An 18,558-nucleotide genomic window follows, 5' to 3' on the forward strand; every position below is an offset into this window, starting at 1 on the left:
TACCTCTCTGGTTTTGAACATGTAACCTCTTAAGAAAAATACATGCTCTTAACCATTAAACTTACTCAAATTGTATCTTTCTGTGATTTCTATTTTACCATTTCGTTAAAATTTCAAATCTCTTGCTGTGATTTCTATTGTTACTATTCTATTTCAGTTATTCTATTTCAGTTATAGATGCAGATTTTATTCTCGTAACAGTGCCATTTTTAAGAAAAACACGTTGCAATTGCCTTGTACAGAGCACAAAATGAGCGACTAAAACCTGCTCTGATAATTTCAGAAATGAACAAAGTTGTCTTTGAAGTGTTGGTCGAATTTGCCGTGGTTTAGTTAGCATGCCTTTTAAAACAACAGGTGGTCTGGGACTTGCAGGTTTGAAATATGACTCTTAAATCAACCAAAAAAAACAGAAAGAAATGACACAGCATGCATGTCCACACGGAAGCTGATTATAAGTTTGATGATATCGATGTGCTACGTGTGATGCAGTGAAAGACACGTTTGGCTACCACCATATTCAGCCCATTCAGGGCTTCTTTCCATCCACCGTTTGAATACCAGGGGAGGGATTATCAACCTTTGGGTTACCAGGTGGGTCGTTTTGTTCATACTCTCTGTGGCATCTTTTCAACAACAAATTCAAAACAATGTCCTCTGAAACCCTCTCTGCCTCCTCAGAAACATATCATATGAAGAAATACACAGAAATTCATCATGACAGGGCTAATGGAGGAGGAGGGGAAGAAGAAATAGAGCCTCTGCCATTGATGTCCCTGAATCATGTATCTCGCCTCTGTAAGTCGGTGGAAGATTCCATGGATTTTTATGAGAAAATCATGGGGTTTGTGCCCATCAAGAGGCCCGGAGCCTTTAACTTCGGTGGAGCCTGGTAGTTAATTTCCACTCATACCTATTCATTGGTTTTTCTTTGAAACCTCTTCCTCCCATTAGATCTGTAAAATGGGATGCAGGGTATACATTAGTTTTGAAAAAGATGGTATACACAATTAATATATATCATGTTCCCCATTAATTTGGATGCAGGCTGTTCAACTATGGTGTGGGTATTCACTTGGTGGAGTGCAAAAACCTAGAGGATCTTCCTCCAAAGAAAGAGCTGAGTCCCTTAGACAACCACATCTCATTTCAGGTATTTGTTTTTTGTTTTTATATATTCAGTACTGGGCATATCAGTTTATTCATATGGGTAATGTAAAGTATATATATTCAAGGAGAGAAGAAATCAAATTATTTTAGATAGAAGTCAATACAACAATATTTATCATAATTATGCCACAATATTTATCACATGAGTTATAATTTATTATCCCATTAGCAGGGATTGGGATTTGAATCTAAAAATCATTCCCTCAACCATTCCATATCAACCACTCTATAAAATATAATTACCGATAACAACCATTTCTCCACACTCCATATAATCTCGACGCCCCATATACCATATAATTGCTGATAACAACCATTCCTCCAACCATCTGAAAAGATTGGGATTTGAATCTAAAAATCATTCCCTCAACTACCACTAGCTAGAGTGGTATAACTATTGATAACAACCATTCCTCCAACCACCAACAAGATTAGGTTTGAGATTTGAATCTGGATGGAGAAGATAAAAATCATTCCCTCAACCACCTGAAATAACCAAAATAACGGATACCCACAAATAACAACCATTCCTCCCCTCAGCCATTCCTCCAACCACCATAAATAGCCCGCGGTTCCCCACCATCAGAGATAGCCCGTCGTTCCCCACCATCAGAATAGCCCGCCATTCCCCAACATCACAGATAGCCGTTCCCCACCATCAGAGATAACCTGCCATTCCTCCCACCAACAAAGATAACCTGCCATTCCTCCCACCATCAAAGATAATCTCAATTGACTCTATATATATAGACATAGACACTAATCATCAGATATAGCTTAAATTGACTATCTATATATATACACCCAGCTTAAATTGACTATTTATATATATAGGTACCAAGCTTAAATCTATATAGACACCAAACTTAAGCTACCTGAAATAACCACAAATAACAACCACCCCTCCCACCACTAGAAATAACCTCTTCTAACGTGCCATTCCTACCACCAGAGATAACCTCAATTGAATAACTTCTTCTAACGTGAACGTGCCATTCCTCCCACCAGAGATAACCTCAATTGACTATATATAGACACCAAATTTAAGCTACTTGGTATTTTGATAAGATAACCTGCAATTCCTCGAGGTAACCTCAATGGACTATATATATATATACATACCAAGCTTCTATGACGTCAATTGAGTGTATATATATATATATACCAAGCTTAATCGTATTTTGATGTGTTCCATTAATTGCAAGCTTAATGGTATTTTGATGTGTTCCATTCAAATTGCATTGCATTAGATAAAGAGATCATGTGTGTTTAAATTCAAGAGTCTCGTGTGAATGGCAGTGTGAAGACATGCACGTTGTAGAGAAGAAACTGAAAAAGAGGAATATAAAGTATCTAAGACGTACAGTGGAGGAAGGAGGAGAGAAGATAGATCAACTGTTTTTCCATGATCCAGATTGTTTCATGATAGAGGTCTGCAACTGTGAGAAGCTGACATTGGTTCCTCTGTGTTCTTGTAGCACCCAGATCAGGCTTCCTCCTGATTGGCACAGCCCTCCCATTGCACTTGAGAATGGAGAGCAATGTAAAAATTAGGGTTTGTGGAATTTCATCAAAGGAATCCCCATTCTAATGTGAAATTAGAAGTTGGATTGAAGAATGATATATAGACTTTAAATTCAAGTGATTTGTGTGGAATAACACGCCCAAGTTGTGCATGGAATTTTTTATGTCAAGCGAAATCAATGTTTGTGAGCTTTTCAATGGAGTCGATAGTGAATTAGGATAAGTGTTTAGCTCTGCAACAATTATTTTGTATCCCTGATTAATGTGCTCTGTACACGCTGCTTATGAAAGTCTGAGATAGCATAACCTTATGAACCGTACAAGTCTACTTTATAATTGAATCGGTTCCCTCCTGTGTCTTTGAATCTAAAAATTGTGTGTTATGATAGGTACATTTATTAACAGGGCAATGCTCATCACGTGTATAAACGTGGTTATATTCGTGCCTATCTGTGCCTATTCCAATAATCTAGACGGTAGGAGGTTGCAGAGGATATTTATTCCAATAATCTAGACGGTAGGTAGGAGGGTGCAGGGGATATTTTAGAATATTGAATCATTTTAATAGTTACACTAATAGACTGATAATAATTATAATAATAATTAGACTGATTAGTCTCTCAATAAAATAGAGTTTTTACCATTTTAATTTAATCATCTTAGAAAAGGTGGATAATTGGCTACAGCGGTAGTAGAACTGATCTAGCATTGGGAACATTCGAACTGGTTTATTGTTCCACCGAATGCCTTCATAGTATTTTCGCCTAGATCTAAAGGAAAGTTGTAAAATCCAAAGAAGAGTTGTGAGTATTATCCTAATTTTTTCCCTAGGAAGAGGAAAAGGGAATAATTTTGTTTTAATGTCAATTTCTTACTCATTTACCGAGGGAGAATACCTTTATTACCATGTTTTCTTCCCGCTACTTTATCACCCACCTGTATCTTACATTACTTTATCACCCACCTGTATCGTACATTTTTTGGTACAGATTCTTATAATCATCTTTGTGAATTATATAAGTTAATTCCTGGGTCTGAATCTTCTTTTTCTTTTTCCTTTTCCAATTCCAATTCCACAGATTACTTTCCATATTTTTTTCTTCCTTTTCCAATTCCAATTCCACAGATTACTTTCCATATTTTTTTCTTATTTCAATTTCACAGTTTACACCCCATATTTTTTTCCTATTCCAATTTCACAGATTACTCTCCATATTATCTAAATGTAAAGAAAGAAGCATGTAAAGAAAAGAAAGAAGAATGTAAAGAAAAGAGAATGTGGAACCACTGTAAAAAGAAGAAGAAGGCGGAACCATATGAGGTGGGAATCTCATAATTATAATTATTAGATAGATGGTAAAGATTTAACTTTTATATAATATTTGTTTTTAAAATAATTATACTTTTTGAATTAAATTAATTAACAAAAAATGTCACATAAAAGTGTGAAATGAAATGAATTATGGTGTTTGGAGGATTTTGATAAACCGGTATATATCTATTTTAACTACGGATATTGCAAGAGCTGAGAGTGATCAAATTAACCACGGATATAGCAAGAGCTGAGAGTGACCAAATTAACCACGGATATAGCAAGAGCGGAGAGGGATTAAATAACCACCTCAACAAATTTAATCCCTATGGAAACTTGATATATATATTTTTTCATTGTTGAAGTTGTGTTTTTAATTGACTTAACCTCTTCAAAATTTACCTAGGCATAAAATGATGAGAGTGCTTCAAAGGTTTTAACCATAAAAATTTATTATTTCTAATTGCTTTATATATTGCTTTTATATATGTAAACTACATTTTGCCGAAATAGTTTTGCTATTGTAATTTTAATTGAGTGAGTGTCGAGAATTTTCGTAAATAGAATCAACTAAGTTAATACAACCATAAATTATAATTGTTATGTGAATCTTTTTTTATTTATATATTTTCATTTTTATATATATTTTCATTTTTACTTAGGCCGGCCTTAATTTTTATTGAGTAACTATTTTCTTTATTTATATATACATCTCCATCATAATGGGCCTAGAATGAACTTATAGGCTCAATCATAGTATTGGTCCACTTCCATAGTAAAATCACGATATTGTAACAAAAGCTTTCATAAGAAAGTGGGAGTAAATTTCCATGATTAAGAAGATTTTCCTTCTCTTTAAATGTATATATGTTTAACTTAACTTATATATTAATCTTTTATAATTAATAATAATAATTTATAACTAGGAGAGTGCACAAAAAGAAAGACAAAAAAAAAAAGATAAATGATTGTCTCTATTCTAAGCCTTGCATGTTTTCTTGATTAGTAGTTTCTCCATCGGTTTTTTTCCCTCCTTTTCTCTTTGTAGCTCAATGTGTTTAGCATATATATAAGATGTAATTTTGTTCTTTCTTCTTAATGAATAAATTGCAAATGTTTTTTTTTCTCGTTAGCATATATAAGATGTAATTTTGTTCTTTCTTCTTAATAAATAAATTAGGGATGTCTTTTTCTCTGGAAAGTATTAATAATTTTTATTTTTATTTTTTGTAAGCTTAGGTGGGACCTTCTCATTTTCGAGTTTTTACATGTCCGTTATTCACCCCATTTCAAGGGAGGGTAGCACAAGAATCGAACCCAAGATCTCCGGTTCGGTGAGACTTCATTTCCACGGCCATTGCCACTTGAGCTACCCCATGCGGACCGGAAAGTATTAATAATTTATAATAAAATTATAATTTAATTAAATTTTACAATCTTGTTAATTTTAATAACAAGAATGTGTAATGAAATAAGTGTTTTGATGCTTATTGTCGATAATACTATTGGCTTCTATGAGTAATTTAATTTACAATATGGGTGTGCTAATAATTACACACCAAAGTTTCCTAATATGGTTGTCTTATTGATTACAAATCAAAATCAAAGTTTCTTAAAAGTAATTTTTTTAATTAAATTGATTAATTTTTTAAAAAATGATATAAATATGCCTCATATTAACATAAGTTATGATGTTTTTTGCATATATGGTATTAGTGAACCATGGTATTGCAACAAAATTATTTATATATTAAGAATCTTTGTGGGACTATAAAGAATCTTTGTAAAAAAAAAGGTGGAATGTTAAGAATCTTGTTACATATTTTTTTAAATATATATATGTTTATATGTTTCTCATATATTAATTTTTTTATAATTATCTATAATAAAAATTTAAAATAAAGTTTTTAGATATTTTTATACTTTTGATAATGTAAAATATATTATAATAATAATTTAAAATAAAGTTATTTAGATATTTTTATGATTTTTTAATCTTTTGATAATGTTAGATATATTATGAAGTGCTTTAATATTTATCGATATTTATATGATATTGAATGTATGTACTCTCATATACAAAATCAAATATAACAAATCTAATTTTGAGTTATTTAGATATTTTTATGATTTTTTAAATCAAATATAATACATAGTGCTTTAATGTGAATATTTACAACATATATATATTCTTTTGCTTTAATGTGAATATTTACAACATATATATATTCTTTTGATAATCCCAATATCATGGTATGTTTACCATATAATAACAAAGTTAACAGATCTCAACCAATACAATAGTTTCTATGGCTACACAAACCATTGATGATACTTCCAAAACCAGGCTTAGGAACGACCTTAAAACCGCTTAATTCAGAATATGATATATTAGGAAGTATTTAAAACCGCTTAATTCAGAATATGATATATTAGGAAGTATTTTAATATTTATAAATATTGACTTAATTTTATATATATATATATATATATATATATATATATATATATATATATAATCAAATATAACAAATCAGTTGCAAAACTACAGTAGTTTTTGTTAAATTCCAATATGGAAAGTGTGCCATGGCATAAATCCAAAATAATATATACATTATAGAAACATTATTTGTATAAATATTTATTTTAAATTAGATGAGGTTGTATGTTTAAATTTAAGGATTCCCAACGCTCTCGAAAGCTTCACATTTGCCTTAGAAGAATGTTTTAAAAAATCCTTCGATTTCCTTCCAACAAAAATTGAATTGCTATTTTTTATGTAAAAATATGGATCAATTGAACTTCAAATTTGCCTGAGAAGAATGTTTAAAAAGAATCCTTTGATTTCCTTTAAATAAAAATTGAATTGTTATTTTTTAATATTTTAAAAATTGAATTGTTATTTTTTAATATATTATAATATACTTAATTATTTGTAAATAAATTACAAATAAAATTATAATTTAAATATTTTTTTATTTTTTTAATCTTCCACTATATTCAAAAACTACATTGGTTTTAATTATATTTCAATATAAAAAATATATTATAACATAAATTTAAATATTTTTATGATTTTTTAATCTTTTACTATATTTAAAATATAAAAATATGCCATGACATAAATCCAAAGGAATATATACATTATAGAAGTATTATATGTATATATTCATTTTAATGACATAAATCCAAAGGAATATATACATTATAGAAGTATTATATGTATATATATTCATTTTAATTTACATGAGGTAGTATACCTAAATTTAAGGAATTCTCAACTCTCTTAAAAGCTTCAAATTTGCCTTTTGGAGGAATGATTCAAAAAGAATCCTTCCAAAAAAAATTAAACTTTTAATTATTTGATATTTATAAAGCATAATAAATATTTTATATAAAAATATGAGCCACTATGTTTTTAAGAGTAATTGTTGCTTCTAGAGGCACTCTCTAACTATGGCAGAGATGTAATATTTAATATTTTGACTTAGTCAAAAACAAAATTAAATTAAAAAAATAAAATCAAATAATAACATAAAATTTTCCAAGCCAAATATGATAGAGATGTTGTAATGTCATGTTTAACATTTTTGAATTTCAACCCATGTTTTTCTAGGGTAATTTTCTCTAATGTGGCATATTTAAAGGCTAATAATTAAACCAACCTAGATCTATCTTAACCCCGAATCTACCAAGTGTGAGGAGGGATCAAATCTCTTTTTACTCTAAAATAAATTTGCACCTGCAAAGAGAGATTTGATCCCTCTTTACTCTAAAAGACATTTGCACCTCCAAAGAGATTTGATCCCTCTAGATGTTAGGTAGATCTGAAGTTAAGATAGATCTAGGGTGGTTATTATGTTATAAAATGTCAAAATATGGGTTTCATTATTAAAATTCCATATCTTCCTCTTGTACCTTTCCACAATATTAAATCCATGACATAAGTCATGCCTAAATAAATAGCTTACACCAATATGATAAATATCCTACCACGATATTGGTGTATGCACCATTTTATGTCACTTAATGATATTTTCCAAGCTTACATATTGTCTTTGTGAATTCTCACTTGAATTAATGTATTATGAGCGTTGTTAATTCTTGTCAATATGGGAAACAACATTTCATTTAGTTTACATACCTCATACTTTGAATCCCACTTTCACCATAATACCATTTGCTTTGAATTTGCTCTGAATTTTATAAAAATCCAAAACAATTTGTCATAAGTTATATATGTAACTTTTAATAGCATGGGGAGCTTATTAATAAGATTAATTACAAATGAGTTGATCAATCTCAATTTTGAAGAGAAAACACTAGACATTGAGCAAATCCAGAGAACTAAAGTCACCTCTCTTTTTTCATGTCTCACATGTTGATTCATACTTATTTTATTCCTCTCATAATATTATATGTTTTCTTGTTAAGAATTGAATTTAAATCTCTCAACAATCCACCATTCATACAAATTTGGTGAATCTCGTCATTAAGATAATGAATAGTTGTTTCTTTGTTTCTCGGAAAAGTATTTAATGAATATGTTTGGGATTTGAATCCCTATTGAATTTGGTGAAATTTTCTAACTTGTATGTTCTAAATTAAGTTCAAATATGAACCTGTAGAAAATAAACCTTATCAACATAACTTAAATTGGGATTACAACAAAGTTTACATAGGAACTTGTATGAAATGGTTATTATCAACATTAAAAAATCTCAAATTGGGATTATAGCAATGAGAACGATGAGTTAGTTCATTTAATTTATGGCATCAAATACTCACTCCTTTATTCTCAAGAATGACCATTCCCCTTTTCATGATTTGATGCATCTTTATTTGTCACTCTCCTTCACTTTCTTGTTGTTTCTAGCAAAATTGGTGTTAGTGTGATGATACTTTACAAATATTTCAAGAATTCCCAATAGCTCTCTTTCTTCCTACTTCATACCAAGCCCAAGAATAAAGAGATGTATCCTTCATAACATTAATGCTTATAACAACATTTTTCAACCCAAGTGGGATTCTTAAGAAAGCTAAGTAGAAGGTAACATAATTTTTATTCTCACCAAACTTACACATTAAGAATTATGATCTAATAACCCACTTTTTCATGTTTTTTCTCTTGGTTTGAGTGATAAAGCGAGTAATAAATATCCTCAAAAAAATAATATTACAACATACTTGATGGTCTTGATGAAAAATGTCCTTTAGTTTCAATTTTCTATGGGTCTTGGGAAGCTCCATATATAAAAATCCTAGCTTAAATAATAAGCAATATATGCAATCAAGCTAGATTTTCATGTTCATAAAGGTCTCTAAAGTAGGTATGATCTCTTTATTTATTTTATAATACCATGATAGAATTATCGCCCTTCAATAAAGACCTCAAGTCCTACTACAAGTTCTTCTTTTCTAATGAGATCTAAAATGAACATGACTCCTACGGTTTAGCATGATTGGGGTATGTTCAAAATATGAATGTAAGATGTAGTGTTCTTTCATCATATGGATACATAAACTACATCCTCTTGTATATAGGTGTGCATAAAAATGTTCAAATTGTGTTTGGTTTAATGTTTATATTGCATTTTTAACACTTTGAATTTCCTTCCAACAAAATGTTACTCAATGTTTATGAATTTTAATTATATTAATGTATATATAAGCCATCAAATGGTTATATTTGAAATTATGAAGTATGATTATTATTAATTTTGATTGAAATTTTAACTTATCTATCTTGGTAGTCATTAACTTTTAAAATTTTAAACAAATTGGAAAGACAATATTATATTTAGAATGTTTTTATGAAGTGTGCACTTAGTTTAGTCTTCTCGATTGAAGTATACCTATTTTTTCAACTTTTCGTCATGAAAGGGTCACGAAAGGGTTGAATAAATATATGTACCCTTCAACTTAAAATTAATAAGCATAACCCTTCAAATTTTATCACTAATGGGAGGGACACACACCCACACACAATCTAATTTCCATCAATTTTTATATTTAAATCTCGTGGGGAGGGGTTTAGGCTGTATTCAATTGTAGGTTTAGACTATCCCATCAAGCGTCCATCCGATGTCACACAATCATAATGATAGCATCCCACTATTGGATAGATCATTTTCTCATCCAACACTAGAATTCACTAAGATAACCTTGTGTTTTTGCGTGTGTATATGTTCATTCTAAGAAAATGTCATTTTACCATGTATCGTTACATAAGAATGAATAAAAAATAAAAATTACAATTGAGAAATGTTATAAGCATTTATACCAATACTCTAAGGCTCAATGGTGTATGATTTTATCATGTTGGGTTGTGTTATATTCTTTCCACGACTAGCCCACGTAGTTAACCAGGGGATTAGAAGGGGGGCGGAGCCCCCCCTTCGTTGCGGCGATTGAGTAGCAGGGGAGTCACAGGGGATTTGAGGGGTGCAGGTAACCCCACTCTATGAGGTCCAGGGCAGCGCCCCGGAAAATTTTGGTTTTGGACCCTATATTAGGTTGGGCAGACCTAACTATGGTTTTGTGCATGTTTTTCGCACATGGTTTTAGACGCGATGGTTTTCGGTCCATGGTTTTGGACGCGATAGTTTTTGGTCCATGGTATTGGATGCTTCGGCACGCATAAATATGTATTGTAACATTGAAAGGAAAATAATGAAAAATTAATCTGGTAGTCTCGGTTTTGGGATCCAGGGGAAAATCTTTGTATATATGTGTTTTATGTGTTATGCTCTCGCATTGTCTACTTTCTGTGTTTTAGAATTCGTATGTAGGTAATTATTGTATGGGGTTAAAACCTACATTTGGCATCAAAGTTGTTTTGGCTTCAAGGGGACGCCTTTGCTGCTGAGGGGTTTCGCTCAGGCCTGTGGTAGACCCTATTCAGTGGGAGATATGCGGGATCAATTCTAATGGTGAAAGAAGATGGCGAGCAGTGGAAAGATAGAGATCGAGAAATTTAATGGTCAGAGTTTTGAGTTATGGAAACTCAAGATGGAGGATCTATTGGTGGATAAAGATCAGTGGATCACTGTAGATCCAGGTACTAAACCAATGGGAGCGTTTGATGAAGAAAGGAAGAAGTTGGATCAGAAGGCAAAGAGAAAAATACGATTGTGTGTCTCAAATTTAGTATTGCTGAATGTATCAGGGGAAGCTATGGCGAAGGCTTTGTGGGACAAGTTAGGGACTTTATACCAATCTAAGTCTCTGGTGAATAAACTATTCCTACGGAAAAATCAATATAACCTAAGGATGAAAGATGGAGACTCGGTGAAAGAGCATCTGAACGCATTTAATACTGTGGTAAGTCAGTTATCATCTGTTGATATTAAAATTTCAGATGAAGATAAGTGCATCAGTTTTTTGTGTTCTCTACCAGATTCGTGGGATAGTCTGGTTATTGCAATAGGTAGCAATGCAACTGCCTTGTAGTTTGATGAAATAGTATCATCCTTGTTGATAGAGGAAATGAGACGGAAAAATATGGAGATCCATAATGGTGATGCCTTGTTTGTATGAGGACGGTCACAGAACAGAAACAAAAATAAGTCATTGAGTGGGAGGTCTAAATCTAGAGGTCGATCTAAATCTCCAGGAAAACCTGTAAAGGTGGTGTGCTGGAAATGTGGAAAGGAAGGGCACTACAAAAAGGACTGTAAATATAAAGCTCTTGATAAAGGAAAGGGATATGATGATGCTCCTTCTGTAGAGGCGAAAACCACCTCAGATGAAGGTGGGGATGTCTACTTGGCTTCTTCAAGTACACATGTAGATCACGAGGCATGGTTGATTGACTTAGGTGCATCCTTTCACTTCACTCCCCATAGAGAGTGGTTCTGCGAGTATGAGAAATATGATGGTGGTGATGTCTTCTTGGGGGATGAAAAGAAGGCTAGAATCGTTGGTCACGGAAAATTAAAGTTGAAGTTGCAAGGTGGAAGGGTTAGAACACTTTCGGGTGTTCTGCATATTCCTGCATTAGCTAGAAATCTGATTTTTGTAAGCAAGCTGGATGATGCAAGTGTAAAAACAATGTTCGAGAAGGATACCTGCAAGATGGTTCAGGGAGCACTGGTATTGATGCGGGGAGTTCGAATTGGAACTCTGTACAAGCTACAAGGTAGCACCGTTGTTGATGGGTGCAATAGTTCTGTGGTTCCTGAAAGTGGAGTAGAAAATCTAGTGATATCTGGAGAAAAGACCATGCTATGGCATCAAAGGCTTGGACATATTGGAGAGAAGGGCCTTCGAATACTTCTTGGTAAAGGTATGGTAGAAGGTGTGACTAATAGCTCTCTGGATTTTGATTTCTGTGAAAATTGTGTATATGGGAAGCAGAATCGGGTGAGTTTCCCCTCTGGTGGTAAGAGGGCGAAACAGATATTAGAGGTTGTGCATAGTGATGTGTTTAGACCTGTGAAGGTTCCATCACTAGGTAATTTTGTGTACTATGTATCATTTATAGATGACTTCTCAAGGAATACATGGATATATTTCCTTAAGAATAAATCTGAAGTCTTTGACAAGTTTAAAGAATTTAAGGCTCTGGTGGAAAACCAGACAGAGAAGAAGATAAAGGTGCTGAGGACAAATAACGGTGGAGAGTTTTGCAGTAAGGAATTTGAAGAATTATGTAAGAATTGTGGTATAGCACGGCAGAAGACTACTCCATATACACCTCAGCAAAATGGAGTTGTAGAAAGAATGAACAAGACGTTGATGGAAAGGGCAAGAAGCATGCTCAGTGGTGCCGGGTTAGGACAAGAATTCTGGGCAGAGGTGGTGGAGACTACATGTTACCGGGTCAACAAATCACCTTCATCAGCTTTGGAAGATAAGACTCCACAAGAGGCATGGACTGGTAAGAAACCTTCTCTTTCACATATGAGGGTATTTGGATGTGATGCATATGTACATGTTCCAAAGGAGAAAAGAACCAAGTTGGATAGTAAATCTGAAAAGTGCATATTTATTGTGTATAAGGATGGTTTAAAGGGTTATAAGCTTTGGAACCCAGTGACAAGGAAGGTTGTGTAAAACCGAGATGTGGTGTTCAGAGAGGTGAAAGATGTTATTAAACATGAATTCCAACCAAAGGAACTTGAGAAGATAGAGTTTGAGCTAAAGGAGGTAGAATTATACTCTACAGCAGAGGAGGAATCAGAAGATGAAGAGCCACAAACTCCGGGTGTGAGAAGATCAATTCGAGAAAGAAGGTAGCCAGAAAGTTATAGCTCATCTGCTTTCTGTTTAAATTTTTCTTTAACTATTATTGATGATGATCCCAGAATCGTGAAGGAAGCAGTAGATTTAGAGGATGGAAAACTCTAGAAAGAGGCCATGGTTGATGAAATGGCATCTTTGCACAAAAATGAGGCTTGGGATCTGGTGGAGTTGCCGGCTGGAAGGAAACCCATTGGCAGCAAATGGGTGTTCAAGAAGAAGACAAATGCAGAAGGAAAGGTGGAGAAATACAAAGCTCGATTGGTAGCAAAAGGTTATTCCCAGGTGCCGGGAATTGATTTTGGTGATATTTTTTCTCCTGTTTCCAAGGTAACCTCTACTAGATTACTTTTATCTATTGCTGCTGCTTTTGATTTTGAGGTAGAACAGATGGATGTGAAGACATCATTTCTTCACAAGGATCTGGAAGAGGAAATCTACATGAAGCAACCTGAAGGCTTTGCGGTGAAGGGTAAGAAAGAACTGTTATGCAAGTTAAAGAAGTCTCTCTATGGGTTCAAACAGTCACCAAGGATGTGGTATCATAAATTTGATACATTTATACAGGGACTTGGCTTCACCAAAAGAAAAGCATATCACTGTGTGTATTTTAAATTAATTGGTGACCGTGTTATTTATTTGGTCTTGTATGTGGATGATATGTTGCTGGTTGGAAATGACAAAGAAATTATCCACAATTTGAAGACCCAATTGTCCTCTAAATTCGACATGAAAGATCTTGGTGTTGCAAACTATATTTTGGGCATGGAAATTAAAAGAGATCAGACAAAGAGGAAGCTCTGGTTAAACCAGAGGAATTATGTTGAGACAATATTGCAGAGGTTTAATATGCAAGATAGTAAAATGGTGAAGGTTCCTATTCCTGTAGGTGTGAAGTTATCTACTGAACAGTGTCCCAAGACACAAGAAGAGGAAGAGGAGATGTCCTGTGTTCCATATGTAAGTGCATTCGGTATCTTGATGTATGTGATGGTGTGTACTAGACCAGACATTGCACGTGCAGTGGGAGTATTGAGCAGGTTTATGTCAAAACCAGGGAAGGAGCATTAGACAACAATGAAGCAAGTTTTCAGGTATTTGTGTGGCACTAGTGATTATGGTTTGTGCTACCAAGGAAGACTAGGTTTGGACAGGGTGTTGTATATTCGTGGCTTTGTTGATGCAGACTGGGCTGGAGATATGCATCAGAGAAGATCTACAAGTGGGTATGTGTTTAACCTATTTGGAGGTGGAGTCAGTGGGATGAGTAAGAAACAATCTGTAGTCTCGCTATCAACTACAGAGGCAGAATACATAGCAACCACTCATGCAAGCAAGGAAGCAGTTTGGTTGCAGAGATTGTGTTCAAGTATGGGGTTAGTACAGGGAGCTATAAGGATAGACTGTGACAACCAAAGTGCAATTTTCTTGGCAAAGAACCCTGCATATCATTCAAAGACAAAGCACATTGATGTTCAGTATCACTTTGTGAGGGATATGATAGAAGACAAAAAGGTGTTGCCGATAAAGGTGGACACTTTGAAGAATACTGCAGATGCATTGACAAAATTTGTGAGCTCTGAGAAGTTCTCCTGGGGTAGAGAAACAATGGGCGTTGCAAGGCTGGATAAAAGACTAAGTTCTCTTGTGGCCCCCTGTGGAAAGAAAACAACAAGTGGGAGAATGTTGGGTTGTGTTATATTCTTTCCACGACTAGCCCACGTGGTTAACGAGGGGTTAGAAGGGGGGTGGAATCCCCCCTTCGTTGCGCTGATTGCGTAGCAGGGGGAGTCACAGGGGGTTTGAGGGGTGCAGGTAACCCCACTCTGACCTTATATTAGGTTGGGCGGACCTACCTATGGTTTTGTGCATGTTTTTTGCACATGGTTTTGGATGCGATGGTTTTTGGTCCATGGTATTGGATGCTTCGGCATGTATAAATATGTATTGTAACATTGAAACGAAAATAATGAAAAACCAAGCTAGTAGTACCGGTTTTGGGATCCAAGGGAAAATATTTGTGTATATTTGTTTTATGTGTTATGCTCTTGCATTGTTTATTTTCTGTGTTTTAGAATTCATATGTAGGTAATTTCTGTACGGGGTTAAAACCTACATATCAAGTCTCATTAAAGAAGAAATATATATCTCTTTCTCAAATGTTCATAATTGTTTTTCCAAAACAAAGTTCATGATATACTTACATATTGAGAATTACTAAATATTTTTCATTTTAATGAGATTTGTATATTTCATAGTCGTCTAAACTCGAAGTTTAAAACTTTTCATAATAATAGTAATTAAAGATTCTAGTAAACCCAAGGATCATGATTGATTTATGTGTGATGACCATTTTATTCACTAACCAAATTCCTCGATCTAGATTAAGCACTTATTTAGATAAACCATTAACAACTACATTCATGTCTCTCAAAATATGAGTAAAAGTTAATTGCACATTGCTGGTATCAAGAAATAGTGGTTGAAGTGTAAAGTTTCTCAGTGGAATATCCCCTACCTTGTCCACTTTATAATTAGTAAATTTTCAAAAATATAAATATGTGATACTCCATGTTCATAAGAAAGTGTTAAAAACTAGTTTGTGCATCATAATTTTAAAGAAATTGTTCGTTCCATGACCCACTCCAACTTTGAAAGAAATATTGTGAGACAGTGAGAGGTGTAGTTCCTTGCTAGTCCACCCCTAGGGGGATCTCCTTATTAAGCTCCATCAAAGAAATTCCAAAGAAAATCTCTATTAATTTATTCAATAGTAAACTACCTCATATTTTGCTTTCTTCGTATATGAGGAAATACAAAGAAAATGTTAAGTCTTTGAACTACACATTTTAAGGGTAATGTATCCTTATATTCAAAAAACTTTGTATTTCTGGCAATCCAAACTCCCTTCGATATTTTAAGGAAGAGCTTAAATTTTCTTGTTTCAATGTTCATAAGCCAAATTCTCATAGTCTCCTTGATGGTGTATCAAATGCATAAATTTTTGAAATTCACTCTCTTCCATTTCTCTCCATAGCTTAATTACAAAATTACAGGACGTGATAAGATAATAATTTGATTCATCATCTTGTTTACATAAACATGACCAACCTAGACTTGAAAAATTCTTCTTTTGCAATATGTCCCATGTAAGAGTTTTTTTTTGTAGAAATAACCATATGAATATTTTGGATCTTAATGGGAATTAAAATTTCCATACCAATTTCCACCATTAAATTTGTATATCATCTCCACATTTTGTTTCCAATGATTTATATCAAATTCTTAGAATATAATCTCCAAACGGATTTAAAGATCATATAAGTTGATCCTCTTCATCCCTTAACCTTAGAAAGAAATATTTAATACTACTAGTGTAACTTTGACATAAGTCTACCTCCTTCTCCATTAAACCAACCTCCTTCCAAGCAAGTCATCCCTAATATCAAAAGGTGACCCTACACTAGCTAACTATCTGGGCTACAATATAAAATCCCCTAGCTCTTAGATCTTGTATCATCTGAAATGACAGTTTGTGCTAATACCCACTTCTAGTCTAGTTGTATAAACAAATGTGTGCCTTGTTTCCCTTTCCCATGTGCCAAACCAACTATTTTCCAATTACCAAAGAAAAAGTTGGAGAATTTTTTTCCATATGATAGAAGTAATGTGAAATCATTTTAGTGTTCTCCTGACCTAGTCCTTAATAGAGTTGAGGGAACTATATTTATATCTATTAACTTGTGCCCACAACCCTTCACCTTGAATTAATATCCAAACACTCTTTTCCACATATTTTTTTGAAAATAGAAATATATATTTTTAAGCCCTATCCCCTTTAATCCTTTGTGATTACAATTTTCTTCTAAGATACTAGAGAATGCATTTTTTAACTTGATCCCCTAACCAAATGAATCTATATTAACATAATATTCTAATCAATTCAAAACACCTTTTGGTATCTGTTGAGTCTTGAAAATGTCATTCATTTCCATTACACTTTCACTATTATGTCCATTATATCACCTCCATTTCACTACTATGTCACCACATTCATCCCACTTTCATTATCGTTGGGCCACATTTATGTTTTTTCCAATATTTATTAATTCTAAGCCTTTTTAGTGAATTTGTGGTTAAAAATTAGAAAATAATGTGCATATGCTTATACTTAACAAATGGGTTGAGATTGTTGACATGTGTAGGTTGAAAGAAGGCTTCTAGAAGACCTTTATGTGGCACTCTAAGGCCAAATTCGAATTTGAGTGGAAAGAATCATGGGATCATGAGGATATGTGTCACATCTCCTAATTGTATTGTAACGCTAAGAAGACATGTGTCTTATCAGTTCTTATTTTGATTAGGACTCTAGAGGTAGAGGGAGAGATTCATGGACTCTCATTAATGAGATGGCTTCTCTTCTTTTTGTATAAATAGGAGATCTCTCTCCTTCATTTGTTAGCTTAGAGTTTGGAGTTCTTAAGTCTTTTAGCTTGTGATTTCTTTAGCTTGGAGTTTGTAGTTCTTCCTTGATGGCTTTTGAAAGCTTTGGAGAACTTTGTTGTACTTTGTAATTTTGAAGAATTTGAATAAAGCTTTGATGTTCTCAACATGGAAGGAGATGTGAAGTAGATGTCATGGAGCACATTAGAATGTAAGGTAGAGTAGATTTCATTTTGTAAATTTTGCTTTGATTTCATTATGTCATTTGATTGCTTTCAATTTTGATAGATTAGATTTTTCATTCATGCAATTTTAATTCATGCAAGTGTGTTCAACCGGTTGATTGTAGATTAGTAATGCACATAGCTTTTTAATGACTAATGACATGATGGAATCATCTTGTCCTTCTGCTGATTTATTTTCTGAGTTCTAATTCCAGCATTGTTATTTCTTTCAGTTTTGTTTTGCTCATTTACTTTCATGCAAATTTAGATATCATATTACTCCATTTGTTTATGATTACCTTCCTATAGCCAAGCGACTCAAATAGTGAGGAATCAGAATATTATTTGATGTAGTATGATTTAGTTTCATTTTATGCAATTTCATTTCATGCAATTTAGATATCATATTACTCCATTTGTTTATGATTACCTTCCTATAGCCAAGCGACTCAAATAGTGAGGAATCAGAATATTATTTGATGTAATATGATTTAGTTTACTTTTCTGCAAGTTAGTGATTAGATTACTCATGTCATTTTCGGTTACCTCCTATAGCCAGAGCGAGTCGAAAGGTGAGGGATTGAAGTATGAATGCGTAGTTTGATCTTAGTTTCATTTTATGCAATTTAGATATCAGATTAC

At 33.2% G+C, this 18,558-nt stretch overlaps 1 protein-coding gene across 2 annotated transcripts; it reads left to right on the top strand.

Annotated features, from left to right (window-relative positions):
• Window positions 1–323: 323 nt before the first annotated feature.
• Window positions 324–2,829, top strand: LOC149147562 (glyoxylase I 4-like). 2 transcript variants are annotated; one of them, XM_089441167.1, is made up of 4 exons: window positions 324–594; window positions 682–892; window positions 1,048–1,153; window positions 2,470–2,829. In XM_089441167.1, the coding sequence occupies exons 2-4, from the start codon at window positions 693–695 to the stop codon at window positions 2,722–2,724; spliced, it is 561 nt and encodes a 186-aa protein (XP_089297293.1). In that variant the 5' UTR covers window positions 324–594; window positions 682–692; the 3' UTR covers window positions 2,725–2,829. The 2 variants fall into 2 exon arrangements, with proteins under 2 accessions (XP_089297293.1, XP_089297292.1); XM_089441166.1 differs by having other exon boundaries at window positions 329–892.
• The last annotated feature ends 15,729 nt before the right edge of the window (window positions 2,830–18,558 follow it).

The sequence above is a fragment of the Pinus tabuliformis genome, chromosome 9 (genome assembly GCF_031772625.1).
Source record: "Pinus tabuliformis cultivar Carrire ecotype Pingquan chromosome 9, CPIR1, whole genome shotgun sequence".
In the NCBI taxonomy this organism is placed as follows: Eukaryota; Viridiplantae; Streptophyta; class Pinopsida; order Pinales; family Pinaceae; genus Pinus; species Pinus tabuliformis.